General features: G+C 35.9%; 1 protein-coding gene across 1 annotated transcript in view; it reads right to left on the reverse strand.

Moving 5' to 3' along the window:
* ANOS1 (anosmin 1) overlaps positions 1-22240 on the reverse strand; it is a 124045-nt gene that overhangs the window by 17496 nt on the left and 84309 nt on the right. The window contains 4 exon segments of the mRNA XM_079304881.1: positions 6584-6733; positions 11345-11492; positions 13935-13964; positions 13966-14138. Of these exon segments, the coding sequence (XP_079161007.1) occupies positions 6584-6733; positions 11345-11492; positions 13935-13964; positions 13966-14138 (501 nt within the window).

A 22240-nucleotide genomic window follows, 5' to 3' on the forward strand; every position in this document is an offset into this window, starting at 1 on the left:
ACTGAGGTTGCCACCATCGTAAATGTAATTTTAAAACTTTGTAACTGGCTCCACTAATCAATTGCAGACTATTTGAGAATTTGAAAACCATCTGCCCTACCAAATTCTATTATTTGTAGTTGATGTTTTTCATTACTTCCACCAGTAACATTTTAATATTGTAAGTATTTCAGGTTTGGACATAATGAAACTGGAGTCCTGTAGTAAAGTAAAGCAAGCAGAACTGGAGATGGCCAGACACTCCCCTTTACATCCTCTTAAAAAAGGCAAAGAGATTTTTTTTTTCCTGAAGCTACATTAAGACAAAGTAAAGGAGAAAAATAAAGTTAGGGAGGTGTAGGAACCACACAGATACTACTGACAGAATATTCTTTTAAATCCAGAATAATTTCCTATGATAATCAAAGCTTACAGCACTACCTATCTCCCCAGGCATGATGCTATGGAAGCCCATAAGATTCAAGCATCTGAGCCAGGAGTAGCACATATGGAAAAGCATAATTTTTAATATCTACCAGTGCATTTCCAAAGAGGTGATCTAGTCCTGTGAAGAGTCCTGAGCTTAGAGCCAGCTTTACTAATTAAATCCCTAAGTTCTAATGCACATTATGCATACCCACACAATCAACCACTGCTGAGACAAAGTCCCTGTATTCTCATGGAAGTCTGAGGGAAATATATTAGTGTATACTTCACTGTAACTAACAAGTGATCTTGTTGAAAGAACCATCTGGACTACAGTGATATCCTGAAGTACAAGTATTCTACTGCTTGGATATCAATAATTAGAATATGGCCAGCTGCTCAAACACTAATCTGCTCAGTGCAACAGCTAAAAACTAAAACTAAATAATGCTTTAGCATTAAGCAAGTATTGCAGAATTATTTACAGTAAGAGCTGGAAACTCCAACTGCCACTGAAGGATTTCTTTAACTTCAATGGCTCTAATTCCATGAGAAAGGACCATTTGATATCTGTTATCAATGGGAAAGCTTTCATTTCAAAACCTGCCATATGAAATACCTTATTACAAACAAAGAGTCAGTACACACAGACACTTCATTTATGTCCCTGAACTAAGTGAAAGTTAATTTTGTTTTCCTAAGATCTGGCTTTAAAAGCATTTGTGTTAGCTCTCTATTTGCTTTGCCATGCCTTACATTTTATTCTTCTCTGTAATTTAATTCATTATTCTTGTTTGGTTGATTTATCAGACAATGGAGGATTCTCTGCCTCTCCCTGCCTCAAGTATTCTTTTTCTTTCTGCTTTAGCATTTACAGAAACACAAAGAAAGAAGCCTGAAGCCAAGTCTTAATGCATTTTAAATATTTGTCTTTTTAAGCAAAACCAAGAGGCAGATATATTGATTTTAAATATCTGAAAGTACTTAAAATGTTTAATTTAAACAGGGGGAAGTAAATGCACACAGACTTAATTCAAAGAAAAGGAAACTAAAGCTTTACCTGAGCAAGGTGAGTTGTACTATAGTCAAATACAGGCACTGAGAAAATGGTAGTGAAGGCAGAGAAATGACTTAGAAATTATTGTGACAAGTGCTTCAGAAAGAAATTACACTCTGATATTTAAGTGCTTTATAATTATTGCAGCAATTTATGAGAATTGATGCAGAGTTCATAAAAGGTAGGATTTTTTTCCTTTTGTCTGTGAGCAAAATTTTATTTTCATACAGAGATTTGCAGCAACTTGGAGGCTTTTCAGCTAAGTCCAACACTCAGCCCTCTAGTTGCCCAACCATAGAAAAACAGAGAAAACTTAAACATCTTTTTATTTTCACACTTTCAGTTTGATTACTGCACAATATACTGAGATTCTTAATCATCCTTAAGTATCAGATCTCTTTAAACAGAGGTTTCAGAGTGCATCCATTTTTGGTAATGGATGGTACTGTCTGACCTCAACACCAAGGACTTAAAAGTGATTTCTTTAGTTTGATTCCACTACTTGATGATTTCTAATTTCACACATCAAGATGGCCAAAATATCTGGCCATGGACCACATCTTACTGTTCATTTACAAAAGGGGGATTCATGCTGTTTAAGGAATGTACTGTTTCTCTAATCCCAGGGCTAAGTGAAAGGCAGCAAGGAAATTACATTTTTTTTGCTTCAGAAAGAAGCTAGTATTCATATGCAACATGCTTTTGGATGACTCTGTCTAGCAACATCATGTGCATTTGCTAAGTACCTTGTACTGCTTGAAGTGTGGAGGTACTTTTGCTAGCATACATCCAGAAGTGATTATTGCCATTGTACCAGAGTATGCAACCTGAAAGATTATTTCAGAAAGAGCTTTATCTTAATGTAAAGCCCAGATTCTACATTCCATTCATGCCTTATGCTTACTAACATTAATGGGTCTTAAGAAATGACACTTGAAGAACAGACCCAGATAAGTCTTTCCTGCTTACCAACCTGTGGCACATCATGATGCACACATATGGAAATCCATCCCCTTACTCAGACTTTTATTCAAACACTGAGTGCAGATTCCAAGCATATATAGTCACTTCTTTGCTGTATAACAAAGTCAGTTTGCTAATAGTTTGCAACACCCTCTCTGGTGCAGCTGCTGCACAGGACACATCCTTCTACTCAGAAGGATGATACAAAACTGAGAGCTTTGGCCCTGATGTCATCTGTTCTTTTCACTGCCTTCCTAGAGGCTCATCTGCAAAGTTCACTGAGGAATACATCTTCAGTCATGGAAGAACTACTTTTGAATAGTCAAGCGATATCACCATACCTTCTGTAAATCCTAAGGCACACTGAAATAAACTTAGATGACCTGTGCAGGCTGGTGTTGATGGAGGATAAATTCTCTGACATTGAAAAAACAGTGACCATATCTGTTACAGGGCCTTACAGATAGAACTCAGTAACTTGATTTAACTTCACAGTTAGTTCAATGCTTACAAATGTCTTAAGGATGGGTATCAGGAAGATGAAGCCACAGTCTTTTCAGCTGTGCCCAGTGACAGGACAAGGGACAATGTGCAGAAACTGAAATAGAGAGACGTTCATCTAAATGAGAAAAAAATTCTTTACTTTGAGAGTGACAGAACACTGCAACAGGATGCTCAGAGGAGTTGTGGGGTCTCTTCCTCTGGAGATATTTGAAACCTGACTGGATATTATCCTGTTAAATCTGCTCCAAGTGAACCTGCTTTAGCAGGGAGGTTGTACTAGATCATCTCCAGAGGCCCTTCCAAACCCAGCCATTCCATGATTCTGTGATAACATACTGGTTTACACCATCTAAAATAAAGCCCATCCAAAATCTAAATAACAGTTTTATTTCATCATCTCTGCAACAATCTCTTGTTCATGTCATGAAGTCCAACACAGAAAATCCAAAAATACTTGAAAACTATACCAGCAAAGAGTACTACAACTGACTGAAATTTGATCAACTTACAAATGTCCAACATGTTAAAGCTTGAGACATTTATTTCTTGAATTATTGCTTTATCATGGTGACTCTCACACTTATCAGCCTACTTATTTCACATGGTTTCATGCTGGCCCCTTAATTTTTCTATTTTAAAGTCATACATTCTAATTTAGGACTACAGAATGGCTGCGTTTCTCCACCAAAAAAAGGTATTGATTTTTAATAGCAAACTACATAAAAATGAGAACATTAGTGCAATCAACAGGGACTTCTGTGTTCAACCACCATGTAAGATACAAACAGGTCAATTTTTTGTCAGGAACTATTTGAACTCTGATTGCCTACCTGCAATAAAAATAGATACAGGCTCAGGTAAGGTCTCTCTCAGTATTTCCTATTACAGTTGCTGCACTCTACTACCTCCTCTCACTCCCTGAACACCATAGAGTGCAGTTCATAAAGGTGAAAGATGTGTGGGTACAGTTCCCAGCACAGCTGTCTCAGTAACTGCTGTTTTTCATGAAGACAATATGATTTTCCTGCTGTGCTCCTTGCACAGGCTCACAGACCTGCTCTGCAGTAAATTGTTACTAGTAAATTTACAGTACCTCACCCATGCACTACATAATCTCCAAACTCTTGCAGGAGCTTATAGAAGCTGCTGGCTTCTCAGGAGCAAGTAATTGGCTATATTTTAGTTCCACACAATTCAATGGTTCCTGCTGAGTTACTGCATGTGCTGTCACTCAGAACACTGATATTTTCTTTTTAAAAAATCAAAAAAAAAAAAGGTAAGTGTGATGAACTGCCATGTTCTGCCCCTCTTCACACACCTTTCCTATCACTGCTTGCTCTGCAGGAAAAAGGAAGGCATCTTCCACTGCATGGTTGGTCATTGTACCTAAACACCCCAGTGCACCTCACAGAACATGCCCCCAGCCAGGGCCAAAATGGGTCCTGGGTGTCCCCTTATGTAATGGGATGCACACAGCCCCACACAAGGTGAGTCAGCTGTACAGCCAGCTAGTCAGCTAGTACACCCCTGGCACAAGGTGACAGCATGTGAAACCATGTCATTTTGACAGGTCTGTGACATTCTCCAATTCTGGAAATTATACCACTTTGAAATCCTCTTATTTCCAAACTGTGAGTTGCTATAAGGACGCTGACTACCTTATTTCTTTTTATAGACATTTATAGCTTTTAATACAAATATTACCTCCAGGTATGCTGCAGATGGTGAGATTCAGCTCCAGATTTAGATGGAAACATTAAGGTTTTATGATGCAATGCCTCTAAGTTCAATAGCTGTGTAATTCCATTATAAATAGTGGACACCTAGTTCAAGATATCCATGCTGGAACAAGAATATTTCTATTCTGCTCAAGATTTTCCCTCCATTAAGTATGACTAACTCTGGCAAACTATTCACAAGGTGAATGTCAGTAGGGGTGCTGGCATTTTGGTCACAGAACACATGATCTTTCTTCTGGCAGCAGGCTGGCAGGAAAACAGCTGGAACAGGATTGATGGTTCCACTGGGCTGAATCTTGTCTGCAGACTGTGAGTTGCACAACCCTGTCTGACGCCTGTGGGAGACATCATTGTCTCCTCATCTTTGAATCCTGTCCCTCATTTTTCTCAACACAGACTGCCAAGAATAGAACCTCAGCTCGCAGAGAGACGTCAGGCATCTCCAAGCTTTCTACAGATGAGCTGTCTAGGCTCCCCTCTGTTCTCAGTAAAGAAGAGAGGCATCTCCAGAGAGCAATTCTGCTGCTCTGGGGGATGAATTGCTTCAGAAGTCACCTGCTTTTCTTTTCTAACAATAAAAGGAGCTTGGATGATGAGTTGACATCTCACTTGCACAGGCTAAAGTTTAGGGTGATCAGTCCCAACAATGCTCAGAATATATAAATCTTGCTTTGCATAACAAAAACCACATTTTCTGGTAAACCAAATATTCCCAATTGAAATTGCCTCAACTTTCATTTAAACTTTAAATTGTTCCAGGTTTCCATGAAGCAACCCAAAAATTAAATATAATGGGGAAAGAAAGAAAAAAACAAAGAACTAGCATAGCCGTGACAGGGATGAATATTCAAAAAGTGCATGTACCCAGTGGAACCAAAGCTTGCAGGTTTTAGGGAGGAATAAGGATGGATTTGAAAGTAATTGACATAGCAGGGCCTGAAAGGTAACCATTCAAAAAGGCAGGCAAAGCATAAGAAGCAAAGGGTACCTCTCACAATCTCCAGTGTGACATACTCCTATGTTACATAGCATAATTGAAAATTTATACAGCCTGTCCTCACTGAGGGTGCTGCCATGTGCATCTAAACCCAAAAGCACTTAAATATTCCTGAAATTCTTTGAAAAATTCAAGAAGAAAATATGACTATCCATTTTGTAGCCCTTTACTTCAAACAAAACAAAAAAAAAAATTGAATTGATTTAATTTACTGGCATTGATACATATGTAGATTTCACCAAGTTAAAAAAAATGAGCAGTGTGAGAACATTTTGAAATGTTCATAAATAGCATATAAACCTCTAAAGGCTAAACTGGAGCAACCTATACGCTCTTAGAGGACAAGAAAGGAAAATCCCTTTAGTGATTTATGAATATGAATAGTCACTTAAAATTTATGTCATTTTCATTTTGACTGGAGGATTAAACCATAAAGTTGTTGTTAAGATTTTTCTGAAAACCAGAAGGATACAGCTTAGAAGAAAACTATCTTCAAGATGTTTTCTGGTTGTGATCAACCATCCATTATGTTTTAAATCAAGGAGACTGATAAAGTTTAGCACTAAGCTAAACATTCTTATGTTCCTCAAAATTTCTGTAGGTAATGCCAAATTCTGCTATTTAAAACTTTATAGATGCATTCATACCAAAATAAAAATTGTCTCAGCTCTGTGAAAATTCAGTGCCCCAACATGACTGACTATAATTTCTGGATAGCTGATTCATATAATTTCCTTCTGTAAGACATATACACAGACATAACACAAAGAGGAGAGGCAATGCTTCCCTCCAGTGTGAAGATGAAGGGATGAAAGGATGGGTGTAGGATTCAACTATTAATTACTTATAATATTGTCCATCTGAGGTGGCTGATAGGAGTCCTCCTCAGAGAAAATAGTAAATCAATATTTGACAAACCTGTCTTCTTCCAGTAGACTTTGACCTGAAGTTGATTGTCCTGATAGAAGGGAGTTCCAATTTTAAGAAAACGAGTGGTTTTTCTTCTTTGAAAGGTTGGGTAGGGATCTACCAGTCCTTTCTGTGGCTTCCCAGCAGATGTGTGTTCCTCTGCAAAACACAGAACAATCAGGAAACCATTTAGTTAACTACAGTGCTGTATAATGACTATGCTAAACTTGCTGAAATTCAGAAAATAATACTATCTTTATTCTAAATGACCTTATTTCTCTTTCTTACCTAAATGAAATAAATAAAAAGAATTAACTCTCCATAGTGGTTGAAAAATCACTTGTTTGAAATTCAGTCGAATTTAGAAAGGGACCAAAAAAGATAAATATGTTTTACACATGAAAATGCTCTGTAAATTTTCTGAAGAGTAATAAGGAAACAGACTGTATTTATACCTCCAAGAACAAAAAATGTTAACACAATGATTTTTAAACAAGCACAGCATCTACCAGTAGTTTCTGTAATATTTCACAGTCTTTATATTCATGCAGTGTTTGAATATGTACAAAATCCAAGGACAGCATTGAATGTAACCCACAAAGTGCCACATGTGGTTACTAATCAAAGTAAATATACACCTCTGGTATGCTATGTAAGAACACTGTGGTCAGATTCAAGATGTGTCTTGCCCACTTTCCTGTTCCCAGCCGTGAATGCTGAATGCTTAGGAAAACACTGCATGAGCAGAATTTTCTTTCAGCAATTCCCTTGATTCTGTGTGTGTCTGGCTTCCAACAAGAAATTGCAATTGGATGTCCTTCATCAAGCATTTTATTTGGTAAAAATTGATCAACATTTAGCAGGGTTGACAGTACTTACAGATATTTTCAGTTGAAAAGAAACGTTCATTCAAACTGGACTTTTCATTGCACACTTGCAAATGTATCTGATCAATTAGGAGGATCAGATTATAAACAAAAAAAAAAAGCTACATTAAATTCAATATTACACCTAATTAAAACTAAAGAGTCCAATAATAACGAAGTGGCAAATTATTGACTACATACTTAAGAGAAAGAGGGAAAGATTCAGGTTTCAGTAATTGTCACAAGTAACATATAAACTTGAACATTTTGCCCTATATTAAGCTTCTATTGAAATTCACTTGCTTTATGGTCAAATTTTACTTTCTCAGCCTTTGCTGAATCTGATACAATTTGTTTTGTTTGTTTGCTTTAAATTAAAATACCTAACTTAACAATTTTTTTTCTTAAAGTGACCATAATGTTACTACTACCTAAAAGGAAATGAAAAAAGTTCTAGAGAGAAGTACAAATTAAAATCTATTAGGTATTCGTCAATTTAAATTATGTTAATTTTATTAAATCTCTGCTTTGCTATTCTCTGCCTGCTCTACTTCTACAAAAACCAGGACACCAATTTAAAATATTTCTATATAAAGATCAAGCAAGAATCTTGCTACATTTCCCAGAAGTGAAGCACCCAAAATAGTGAGGCAATGCATTTCTGAGTGTGGGGAATTGTAATGCCAGAGGGCTGAGGTCAAAGCTCACAGAGGTGTGTAGGACTAAATTACTTCAGAGGGGTGTGGGCTATCTCCATTCTGACAATAGGACCAGACACCTAAAAACCAGAGCTTAATCCCACACAGAGCAGAGTGGGACTTCAGCAAAACTGGCACATTCCTCCTGGAATTACTTCCCAAATGCCATGGAAGCCCCAAAATAACAACAAGCCATGAGTGTCATGTCCTAGAAAATATTTCAGGCGATTTTTTTGTTTCTTTTTCATATTTCTCCATTTGCTTCTAAGTATTCTCAAAAGTACATCAAGCAGGACTGGCTCTGTACCTAACTAACCTGAGTGAGATATAGAAGGTGAATTTGCATCTCTGCCAGTAGTTTTTACTTGCTTTTCTATGTAAAATATAATCTAGCCATTAAAAAAATGTCCAAAAAGGTCTAAATACACCTCTCAAGAGAGTACTCTACCAAATAAAGTGAGTGATATAAGTGGTTTAGGTTCAAAGAATCTTGAATCATTTACCTCATGGCTTTAAGAGAAGGGATGTTCAGATTTTTCTATAAACTTATTACTGAAATACTCTAAAACAAATACATGTTTTGGTTGGTACAGGCACTGATTTTCAGATAAAAAGAAAATAAAGCTTATTAAATAAATGGATGTTCATAATTTGAACAGTCAAATTTCTTGAAGTATACGAGATTAAAAGAATATTGCTCTCAATATAGTTTTACTCTAGTTTAAAATACAATACAACAATTAATGAACCTTTTAGTACAGAAAGGTCACTCCAGTAAAGCAAAATAAAGTACAAGGCATTAGAAAGTCTGTACTAATTAGACATAAGCAGATAGCAGATTTTCATGAAAACTACTGATGGTCTGTTTTCTGAAGCAAGGAGAGGGGCCAAGTCACATGTGAGGGTATAGCATAAATAAACTCCATTTGATACAGGGTTTATAAGTACTAACTCAAATGTGACCTGCATCAGATTCTGAAAATCCCCGTTTTGAAGAAGGAAAACTGAAACAAAGACTTCTTCTCCCAATATAAATCTGGAATGATATAGACCAAGAGAGTCAGAACATAAATGAGGCCATGAAGAACTAATACAGTCCTTCCAGTGAAAGATTTCTCACAGTAAGTATGGAATGGTACAAAAAATAACATGGTCATATCTCAATCACTCAGCTTCAATTCAGAAGACTTTTGTTATATGGAAAGTCTTTATTTACTATCATGTTTAAAGATTATTATGGTCTGACCTAATGTCAGGAGTACCAATAAAGCATGACAAAGGTCAGTTTATTAATTATCCTTGCCCCCAAGATGGAAATATTTATAAAATTATACAATAATAAAATGAGAAAAAATCTTAAAAAGCTTGCCCATTTTCTCTTTGGCTAGTTGTATACAATGGCATCTAGAATTTTCTCCCACTTAGCAGGACAAAGACCAACCTCAGACAGCTAAAATTCCAGCATCAGGATTCTTTGCTTTAATGTAAACTCAGCTGTGAGTTGAGTTCTTCCTTAAAGCTGTGATGTCATGTGGTGACATGGCAGTCAAGATGACTGGATTGAAAACTAAATATCTTAAAAGTTTAGCACTGAGAGCCAGAATTTCATAGAAACTTTATCAAAAGGAGCAGGAAACTGGTTAGGGGGAGGTTGAAGAAAAAATTTTTGCTTTTTTATCTAGTGAACTTTGCAGGGGGGGGAAAAGAAAAGAAAAAAAGTAGCATACTCTACAAAAAAGGATTCTTTTCTTAGGAAAAGAATCAGCAAAATTTGAAATCCCTCATAAACACCAATGATATGCTTCTAATGGTGCTCAATGGCTCAGTGTATGGAATTAAACACCCAGTTCACACAGTTATTTTCTCCTCTATTACATCTCCTGTGAACATATAGAAAAGGAAGGAGAACTTACTGTGGGAACTGTAAGAAGATTTTGGTATCATGCACAGTCCTGCAAACTAGGCTACTTTTCCAGGGGATGAAAAAAAGCAGAGGTACAATCTAGGAGAGCCAATAAGGAAAAGGAAGAACTCTTGTATTCACTTACACTGGGCTTACTGAGGATTTAACTCAAACTTGCCTAATATACAGCCTATGAAGATTCAAACTGATATCTGGTATGGATTTGAAGCAAAGACTCAGTGTATGGAAGACATGAAAACTTGACCTTCTGTTGTCTCTCAAGATGGCCCAAAAAAATAGTAAAGATTAATTTAATATGGGAAAAAGAAGGATACTTTAGCTTATTTTTAGTTATTAGTACATGAAACAACCACAGACAAGAAGGTCTGTTACAGCTAACAACCATATAACTATATTTTATGTATACCCAAACAGAATATGGCGAAAAATAGCAGTTGATTAGTGAGGTTGAAAGTAATTACAGTTCTCTTATGAAAATGGCTACAAGCTTAAACTGCGAGTGTACTTTAAAGAAGGAATGCAAACTAATAGAAAATTAAATGGAGTCAGGGCAGAATAATTAAAATCATATTCTTTAACATCCTATTTTCAGAACTCTGCTATATTAGTTAATCAGGGCCCCATCAGCAATTCTGCAGTAACTCAGTATTGTACTGTAATTGCATAAATAGTATTTAAACAAGGCTAAGAATTCTGGTCTTCTGCCAGATTCAGATACAGTTTGCAATTATATTACTTAGCATGTGAAGTTCTAAACATCTTAAAAATATATAACATCTAGACAACTTGAGATTTTAATTTGAGTGTGGGTCCTATGTGTGCAATATTTTGAAAATGCATGGTTGTCAGACATGGAATCTGAATTAATGGGCTACTAAAACAGTCAGGATTTTGAAAAACATTGCAGGTTAATACTTTCCAGTTAACACACATAAAAATGGTTTTATTCCATCCACTTAGAAACAATCAGTACTTATAGCTGTATTGAATCTAAAAAATACTAACACTAGATTTATGCAAAGACTTTCATTTTCTTTGCAACTGTTTATTTTAGGTAAGTAGAGTCTAAATCAAAGAATTAGGCAAAAACTATCACCAATTTTTAAACAAGAAATTTAACATGAAAAGGTTACTCAACTTGACCAGGAGATGATCATTGTGCTGTGGAACAGCCTGCTTTAAGAAAATGATCTTTTAAAATTTAAGAAATCATTATATAAAACATCCAAATTCCAGATAAAGGAGAAAGAAAACATTCAGGTGTTTGAGTATGATTACTCACTGTTATTTCTGATGTCCTGAGTCGTGCTAAAATGGAGAGAAACCTTAGCACTCTTTAGTCGTATCTGACCCCAGCGTGTCACTGCCTGCAGCTCTACATTGTAGTTGCTGTTGGGTTGGAGCCCCTCCAGGACCACATAATTTTGGGCCTGTAACAGAATAAATACACAAAGCAGTTATAATATTGCTGAAGCACAGGCCTCTATTAAAAACAGGCTTGTTATCTTAGGCACACTACTTTTCTGAAGTTAGAAAACTCATATATAAATTTCAGAGCAAAATTTCCTTTCTGTACAAGGTTTCTTTAATTGGACTCTGTTTTCCTGCATAATTTTAAAAATACTAACCTACTTGATGTTTCCATAATTTTGGCAGGTTCTTGGCAATTCCAAACCTATTGTTTAGGCAAAACCTAAGGGGTTTTCTTCTATATAACAAGGTTTCTCTTATGCCAAAATCATTTTAGCAAAAGGAATTTAAGCATTTTATTCCCCAATTTCTGTGTTAGTTAATCAATTGAAAACTTTTTTTTTTTTAGAGACAGCCAGACTGAAGATAGCTAAAGCCAAACATTTAATACATTTTTCAATACATTCTATTTGTTTCAACTCTTGAAAAATATACCAAAAATACCATCTCATTGGAAAGAACACTTTTCCTGTATAGAATGGAAAATAGAATAGAAAAAATACAGTTTCCAATGTCACAGAGGTGTATAAAATGGGGAAACAACAGACTAGGTTTATCATTCTCCAGTCAAAAGCCCATACACTAAGGCAAGGAACATGATGTTGCAAAGAAGAGTCCCGCCTTCTTAGTCTTATATTTTATTTTGCAATATTTAATCATAAAGATATCCTTCTGGTCCATAAACCAGGTGGAAGATATTACTCCATATTTTCATTAGAATTCCTTGAGCCTTTTAAGTTTGACAGTCCATATAGAGTAAAAAAGATAACTATGTACCAAGGTAACCATCCCATATTTAACACTTGGGATGTTAAAAAGGTGATTGCCAAAAAGTATTTATTATCTTTCCTTGTTTAGTGCTGAAATATTGACTAGAAATCTGTGTCAATATTGCAGTCAAACTGATTCAATGTCTACCTGGAATGAATTCATATTGAATCAGTAGGAAATTATTTGGGTCGGGCCACATCTAAAGGTAAAAACCAGACAAAAATAATCCTCAGTGATCTTTAACAATTAAGACTTTTCCACCTTCATTTTTTTTTTAATTTCCATGTATTTGCCATTCTTTAGCCCAAGAGTTGCTACAATACTCAATTGCCCATTGATTAGCTATAGCATCTGGAGTGTCCTGAATCTCAGTGGCATTGCTGAGCAGTTTCATGACATGCTGCTGAAGACAAAGTACAAGTCAGGAGTACTATGATACATATTGTAAGAACTTGCCTTTTCTATAAAAATACACCTTGTATTTCCCTTTATTCAAGGTCAGAACTTGGTCTCAAATACTGCAATGTTCCAATGGACCTGTTTTAGTAGTATTTGTATGTAAGAAGTACCCTATGGAAAGGTATTAAAGACCCAGCCCAATTTTAAACTCCTCTGGGGTTTCTGATGTACGGACCGGCTTGGAGAAAGAAAGAAAGTTCCCTGTTATCTTTAGGCTGAAGACTCCTTCCTGAACATCTTTACCCAATGTCAGGGTTCTTGAGGAACACAAGCTTCTCTATGCAGCACAGTCCAACCCTACTCCTATCCTGCCACAATTATTTTTTGAGGGACAATAAAGACCTTCCTTTCTTTGCATGATTTCATCACACAGCCTTCACTGCCTTTATTTCAGTCAGGGTTTGGTGACTGAAGGACAGAGGGGGAATTGTGACTCTCTGCTGTCATTCATCACAGTGCAATGGGCAGCTGGAGCCAGAACACAGTGTTAACACAGACACAGGACCAAATCCTAACTACCAAAAGCACTGCGAATCAGTTAATGTCTAACTGATTTCTGTTATTTCTATCTAATTATTTACATTATTTGCTTTTAAATAATATGAAATATGCTTAAGGATATCATAAAAAAAACCCTCCAGCAAAGCAAACATTTAATACATTACTCAAGAAACTCATAGGAACTTGCTGCTAAGAAAATATTGCCAGACCTTTGGAACAGCAGTTTATTTAAAGAGTTTTGGGTATGTTTTTCCTTGGACCCATACTGACTATTTAACAATTACTCTGTGACTGTGTCACAAGTTTTACTTGCGTAGTGAAAGAACATGTGACAGACGAAGTTAGGCTTTTCAAATAAAATAAACACTTCAGGAAGTACTAATTGAAAAAGCCTACATTTAGAGAACTAACAGCATTTAACTTTTCCTTCATCTTTCTGAAAAATCTTATCATATTTACCTGTATTCTATGTATTATTCCTCTCCCTGAGTTCAGGGTAAGAAAAGGATTGAGAGGTCAAAATTGTCTATGGGCTTCGCAATATTAAAAATTAAGACCACTACTTTACCAGTGGCTGAAATCATTGGAACTTATCACACATTTTACATTACTCTCTATTTTGCATCAAATATAAACCATATTTCTGTCCCAGTTACCAATTTCTTTCTTACCCCGTTGGTAATCTTCCTTCTCTTTTTTTTTTGCTGGAATTACATATTTGCTGTATGTCCAGCTCCAGAAGACTTTGTAGTGGTGCACTGGGATATCAGGCTCCTCTGGAAGATCCCAAGTAATCATTGCATTTACACTTCCATCATTGTTTGCACTGATATTGGCAATCCTGATATTAGATGGAGCTGGTGGAGCAGATGGATCTAGAATTTACAAAAAAATGAAAACATTTTAAGGGAAAAATTATCTTCAGTAAGGTAAAGATTATCTTCACCTCATGTATTTGTGAGGCATTCATGAGCTGGATGAAACACTCTAAATACATGGAGGAAAATTCAGGAAAAGATATCCTGTAGCTGATATGGCATCTTGTAAATTCTAGAAATTCAAACTCTACTGAAATAAACATGATAGATTAGCATCTAGTTTGTCATTATTCTGTGTTTTTGATAGTTCACAAACATTATGAAGCTTTATCAAAATCTCAGACTTTGAAATATCAGACTATGAGTGACAGGTTTCCTTCTGTCACTCACTACTTTAAATACACAGTGAGTGTAAAACACTCCAGTTCTTCAAGTGGCCTTGCAGAGCAACCACAGAACTGTATGGCTGAAACACTGAATATTTTTTCATTACCAGATAATTCTCAGATGATGTTTTGACACTTTATGTTTTGACACATTGAATCTTTCTTCAAAACTCTAGTATTGATACCTACCACCATGGGACATAAACATTTCCTTACAATTAATGAAATTAAAGCATAATGATATATTACACCGTGGCAGAAATCTATAGGGTTTTTTCTTAGAATGTCAAAAAGCAATTAGCTACCCCTTTGATTTATTTCACTATTGTGGTTCAATTCCTGGTCAATATAAATGGAGATAGTATACCTTCAGTTGTCTTTGTGCTGACTCTAGAGTCAAGGACAAATGACAGTCAGAGTTTGAATAAGATTCAATATTGAACCTTTTCCAACATTGATTTTAAGGTCCTCCTTGCGGACTCTAAAATATCCTGATCCCAAATAATGTTAATCAAAGAAGATTTTGCAACAAAGCTTCTGAAAGCTGTATACCACCTCCTACTTTTTAATTTCTACCCCTTTTTTAAATGTCTGTAGCAGCCAAAAATTATTGACAAAATACAAGGAAACTGCAAAAAAAATTTATATAGAAGTAAGTAGTGACACGCAAAAGAAACCAAATTAAAAGTACATCAGAAGAGTAAAGGAAATTCATAATAATTAAGACATGTTACAAATTTACAGCCATATGAGCCATCACTTATTTGCCAAAAATAAAACCAGAGGTATGAGGAGGGGGCATCAGACATTCATTTACTGTATGGTTGACTTCTATTATTCTGTAATGGTAAATGAGCTGTTAAATAAACATTCCAGGCATACTTAATTCTTCAGATATTCCTTATGAAGAATGACCTTACTAAAAAATTCCATCATTTAGTTTATTAAAAAAGACACATTCAGAATTAATAAGACAGTATTTCCCTTTTAAAGATGAGCAGATGCAAAAAAATTACTAATTCCTTTTATTGAACAGGGCTTTTGCTGAAATAACAATTGATTCCTCACACATTCCATTTTAGTTAAATAGTAATGGATGCCCCTGTTCCTCACACATATAATTCAACCTAATTTTTGGCCATAAAAGTTACAAAGCATACTTAAGAATTCTGGAAATCTAAAGTGATTTCCAAATACTAAGAATGCCTCACTTCTCACTTGTGTTTTTTAATCCTCTAGGCAAGTCAGTTGTTTTTATTTTTTCTGGCTTTGGAGAAGCACTGCTGTTACATTTTTTCCTTACCTGTGAAGTTTCCAACCACTCCATCCTAAAGTAAGTTAAACTATTTACTCCAGAATTAAAGAAAAATTTAGCTAAGTGGTTTTTACTATTCTCCCATACAATTTTTCAGTTACTTCTGTTATTTAAAAGGTAAGTATAAAATGCAATTTATGTAAACTAAACATAAACAGAATCATGATTCACACTTCTAAGACATTTATTAAGCATTCATCTTCACTGTTTTAAAATGTTAGGAGCTTTCTTATGTTATATGACATTATATTAGAGATATAAAACATTTATAACCTGAAGTGCAACATGATCATATTACTGTAGGTGAATTATTCAGGTTATCTCCCAGAAGTGGTATGCATCATGTATTATGTATAGAAAACATATGGGATAAAATTTAAGTGTTTCAGAGAATATATCTTCCCAAATGGTCAGATATAAGCAAAAATAATTCAACCTATAAAACATGCTTGTCTTCATTCTGCATCTACGAGAGAGAGAGTCATTTAAAAAAAAGATATAAAATTTAAATGAAATAGCTCTTTTGGACAAAGTGTAAAGTAAAAAACATTTTGAAGTTCTTTTCACCAATTTTTTCTATGTCTAAAAGCAAATCACCAAATTTAGATTATTTTTTTTCAAATGTTTGGATGTTCATTCCAGCAAAAGAAAGCAGCAAGAAAGAACTATTTGTGTACTGAAACCAATAGGAGATTTATTCTAAATTCTACAGCACCAGCATATCACCCTGTACATTTTATTACTGCACAGTTTATTGAAACATCACTTTATCAGTAGCATTTCTTTTGTGCTCACTACACACAGTCCAGGCACCAGACAAAACACTGATCCACACTTTAAAGAAAATCTCTCAGTGTTTCTACTTTGCTGTGTGAGAATAAACATTGTGTTAAAAATCATTGGGTAATTACAGTTAAGGACAGAAAGAATGTCCTCTTAGAAGGAATATACATGTGAAATAATACAGCAAGTGCAGATATTTTCCTGAGTGCCCTCTTTCTTCAAAGACTCTATTGCAAGCCTCTCAAATGTCATCCACAAAAATGCCTTTGAACAAGAGCAGTGGTGGTGGTAGAAGACAGAAAAGGAGATCTGCAGCTAACAGACATGAAAAGGTAAGACATTGAAAGTAAAACATTTTCTATAAGAACTTTATTAAAACTAGTTGATTAAGAAAATAATAAGCTATAAAGATATAAGATATCAAAGATGAACAAAACTTATTACAGTTTTGCATTTAATCAACTGAAAAAAAGTCCTGTCTGTTCATAAAATATTTTGTGGATTTGGGGTGTATTACCTGAAATATTAAGATGCTTAGTGAGGATTTTATATCAGATTAGGATCCATTCCATATTAAGTATTTCAATACCACTATGTAATTTATTCACTTATTTTGATATATTTTTGTGACACTCGTCACTATTACAAGTGATAGAATCATCATTCTGTAAGTTAAGAACTCAAGAATATTAATTGTTTCTTCATTTGAAAGGATTTAGTTTCACCAGTAAAGCAGACAAGTGACAAGGAATAGCAGGGTAGATAATGTGATCTCTGTTAACAGGAATTAAAACCAAACAACTCAAACCCCACCATCAAAGAAAGCACTCAAAAACCCTCTACACCCCCTAGGCCTCCCCCCCCAAAAAAAAACCCAAGAACCTAGCAAAGCACAAAAAAAAAAAAAAAAAAAAAACAAAAACCTGTGACGTGTTTACAAGCATGCTCTTCTACAATGCATGCCAGCCAGTTACCACCTAACAGCTTAGTTGTTTTTCTTCTGCAGTACTGAATGGAAAAGTAATCTTCCCCAAGGTGGTCTGTTATGCTTATGTCCATGCAGATATTTAAAGCACTATACAACTCATGCTAAAATACTTCAAGGTCTAATAACTGGTACTGAATCATAAAGCTGACTACATAAGGTGTTTGTGAACCTAACTATAAAGCTAAAATGACTTTCTGCTGACTATAAAGCTAATAGCCATTCTACTGTTAGTCTTCATATACCTGTGATCCCCTTGACTGACTGCCCACATGCATAATTCAGAAGTATAGATGTAAAATTACTGGAATGGAAACTGCTGCCAGTTTTTCAGATGCAAAGTACTGAAACTTTATATACATGAATTTATCTGAGTGTTAAATCAAATACTTTGGTTTGCAGAAAGAGCGATGCTAGTTGCAGCTTTTCCTTTGCAGATGCAAATAAAATACAAGTCATTCTATATATCTTAGAATTTGGCACAGACAGCTGTCCTCAACTCCAAGAAAATTCTGGTCTCAGCAGCCTGACAAGTAAATCGCTTCTCACTGCTAGAAATGATAGCTTCATTAGGTCAAGGCTGAAGCTGCTGTTCCAGCACATGGGGTAAGTACTCCATTTGTCTGGATTGTGTTTGGCTTGAGCATACCCAAAGGACTTAAATTCCTGTCTTGCTGACTACTCAGCCATCACAAGCAAAATTCTGTCTCCAGTCCCCAAAAGGGAGGATTTCTTGCTGCAAATAAAGGAAAAAAAAAAAAAAAAAAAAAAAGAAAACCCTCACATCATCACCATTTCAAAATGAGCACCAAAATGAGAAATATGAGCACACTTATATTTCTGAACATAGTTTATATTTTCCAAAATTCTTTAAATCAATAGTATTTGGAAACACTTTTGCAAAAACTTAAAAAACAGTATGGGCTAGCTGTACACATGAATCACATCATACAACGCTGCAGTGCATCCACTTTTTCTTTCAATGTAGCAACTGTAGTAAAAACAATAAATGATTTGGAATAGGTGTCAGAGAGGTGAATAACAGCATTGGAATCAGAATTCTCATTCGAGCTGTAAAAGTGAGAGCAAGTGTGACAATAATTTAAACTGTTTTTTATGGAGCATTTTTCCTGACGTAAAATAAATCTCCCATTGCTATCTTTCAAACATGAGACCTTCCAACTCCAGAAGTCTGCTGAAGCTGCTCTACAGACAAGTTTTGAACCATTAAACAGTTCCAGGGCGTAAGCAGGACTGGCTCTGCCCGATGGAAACGGCACACATAAACCAGCTGTGCAACAGCATAAAAAAATCATTGGTCTCAAAGGAGAGCAGAAAGAACTTTACTGCCATGAGGGGGTGTCTGTTCTGGTTTTTCTAACACTCAGTTATGTATGCATGAAATCACATCCAGCATGGTACTTATGTGCTGTGAAAACAACGTTGTCTGCTTCCTTTAGCTTGACAATCTATCCAGTGTATGCTGGCAACTGCCTTCATGGTGAGGATAAAAACCTTTAGCAGAGGTGGAAGGGTCAGATGGCTTGGGCTGATTGTGTTGATCCTTTTGTCTCTGGAAATGGCACAGTACCTACCTACAGACCAGTGAGATAATATATGATATAAAAGTGCCTAACACTGAGTCCTACAGTTAACTGTAAGTCTGTTACTGAGAGATTTGTTATTCTCATAACAAATTATAAAAAGCTAGGAAAAAAATAGCCTAAGAACTCAGAACCAAATGCAACAAATTAAAAATTGTATTGCTTGTGCCAAGCAGCTTCTGACCAGTTAGGTTAAGATATCCAGTGCCTGCTTACTGGAAGAAAAACACAGGTAGTTTTCATCCAAGGAGACTAATTTATGGATTGTAGGAACAGTTTGCTCTGGCTTCCAGAAGGAAACAGCTTGGAGAGAGCCAGTCTAAATATGAATAGAAGGATATTTGTATCTTTATGGATCAAAAATGTTCTGTCAGGTATCCAGTTACCTTTATTTACTGCTATTATTGCAAATTGTTGCCACTCAATTGAAGATACAAGGAAAGCACACAAAATTTTAAAACCCTGAAAAGAGAAGTGGAAAACACTGCTAAAATAGCAGAAAATTTTGATCAATTTTAGCTGACCATATCAGTGTAAAAGTCCAGGTGCACAGTCCCACTTATATGAAAGAAACCACTTTCTAGGTGCAATATTCACCTAATTTTCCAGCCACTCTGCCACAGACAGATATAGTCCAACTCGTGTTTCTTGTCATTTTGGAATCACATTTTGGCAAAACAAAGCATCACTTTATTCCCTGTGAGGGAGTCATGTCAGACATTTACAAGCAAACCCTTTGTTTCCTTTAAAAAAAAAATAAATAAACAGCTTTAAAAAATGACCTCTGCCTAAGCTTTGAATATTTAAAAAATTCTCAGCTATTTACTATTTACAAATTAATGCCAACAAACAATGTTCATCCTAGACGAACACATGAGGCAGTGTAGAACAGCTAATAAACCTTCACCTCAAACATTTATGGTATAAGACAATCCAAAGTTGGAGTAGATCAGACCTCAAAACAAAACTAGATGAAGAATGGCTAGTTGAAATGCTTGATGAAATACTCTTGTTTTCCTGGTTTCATCTTTTTCGTGACTGAGAAATTAAATTACTTTGGAAAATGAGGAGCTTTATTTAGTGATAAAGAAGTTAATGGAAACTACCTCAGAAGACTTAACATCATTTTGAATAAAACAAAACCTTATTTTGCTGTGTCTACTTAGAGAGCATGTTTTTTGCATTTTCAAAAACACAAAACAGTATAAAGCAGTATTGTGGTAACCAGACAAAAATTCTCTCTCTGAGAAATTACAGCATGTTTTTGAATATTCTTCTTAACATCTTAAAATATTTAGTGACAGAGACTTTGTGGTGCCATACTTCTTCCTAGATTCAGATTAAATATCATATTTGTCCTCCTTTAAAGGAAAAAACAAACCCAAATTATTTTCTGTTCATTATTACTTATGAGCAATTGGTAAAAGTTCAGTATCTTGCGTGAGAAACTGTCTTAGGAATTACTGTCGTGTTCCCTGATCAAAGGGTTTATTTTTGAAGAAACCTTCTGCTAAGTCTGACCAAGATAATAATCTTCTCTTGGTCTTGGCACAACAGGGTGAAGTGAAACACCGATGTGAATTTCTGTCCACGGTTCACACAAACACAGCACAGACAGGCAGCAAACTTCCAAAGGTGATGTGCCAAAATCCACTTTTCTTTTCCAGACTGGAGGTTAAATGTGCCTGTAGGAGCTCAGCAGGGACCAGTAGATGCTGGCACTCAAAAAACTAGGCACATTTAAGCAGCAGTTTCTTGCCTCTCTACCAGGCAGGGGCTGTCATTTCCCACTGAGCTCCAAAGTAGTAATTAAATGCTAGTGACACTATAACTGCTACCCTCTGCCTGCCTACCTGGGGACATGGCAGCTCAAGACTCCAGTGGAAGCATCCCAGCATCGTTCCCAGCACCTAGCAGCATCTTCATGTGAGTCACCTAGAGTGCCTACACATTTCATCTGGCAAACTCAACATCTTTATAACAATCACTGACAGTTCCACAGCCCCAGAATGGCCAAATGAGCTGCCAGCACAGGCTGATTTGGGCTATGAAGCTGATAGCTAACTGAACTCCCTGCTGCTTGTCTGTCAATTCACAATCCTCCACCAAGGGCTGGAGCTCAGATCTGAGAACAGTTATTTTTAGCATTACAGAAGCCTCTTGAAGAATGCTGACTACATACTTGCTGCCATCATCAAAATTTTGGTTTATTAGGTAAGAGCATGCAGAGGTGCTACTGACTCCCACTGCCCTCGTCACAAAATCCTAAAAGTGCTCTCCACCTCCACCAGGCAGCCGTGAGCAATTCTCATGGAGAGCAAGTGCTTCAGGGGTAGCTGCAGAGACCACAAGAGGACTCTGGTATTTATGTAATGATTTCAAAACCACAAGTTCCTGAAACACAAATTACTGCCAGTTGGGACACTATTCTGAAGAAATACCCTTATGTGCTTATCCTGCTCTTACACTGGTACCCAGAAACCCACCTTTGGCTGAGGTCAGATTCTGGGCTAGAAACCTAACTTAGCATGGACATTCTTATATTCATTACCAAGGATGGTATTTTAAGCATGGCTAGCACACTCATTAGGGGCTAATTTTTTTGAAAGTAGTAAAAATCCTGCCTGAAAATGTCATGTTCAAGCCAAAACCTCAGTGCTACCATGATATACCTTTCTGTAATTGCAGTAATAATGGTTTCAAGCAGAATAGTTGGAAAATACAAACTCAGTAAAACAACTGTCAATGATATAAATTTAAAGGGAAGTTGATGCCAGATTCAGCAACAAACTACTGTACTTGCTGAAGTGCTGTTCAAGAAGTAAAGAGGTAAAGAGCTCTTCTGCTGCTGAAGAGCTCTTACAGTAAATTCAACACAGCTCAAAGGAACTGTATTATTTTATGTTTCTGAAATGGTATGCTACATAAGTATCATAAGTTCTTAAAATAATATTTTTTCTATAACTGAAAAGGTTTGTGGTCACAGAAGTAACGGGACAGCCATGCCAACCTTTCTAGAACAAATATGGCTAGAGCACCAAAAAAATTATTAAGGCTAACATATAGTAATTCAGCAAGTGATCAAA

Source organism: Erithacus rubecula (genome assembly GCF_903797595.1).
Source record: "Erithacus rubecula genome assembly, chromosome: 1".
Taxonomy (NCBI): Eukaryota; Metazoa; Chordata; class Aves; order Passeriformes; family Muscicapidae; genus Erithacus; species Erithacus rubecula.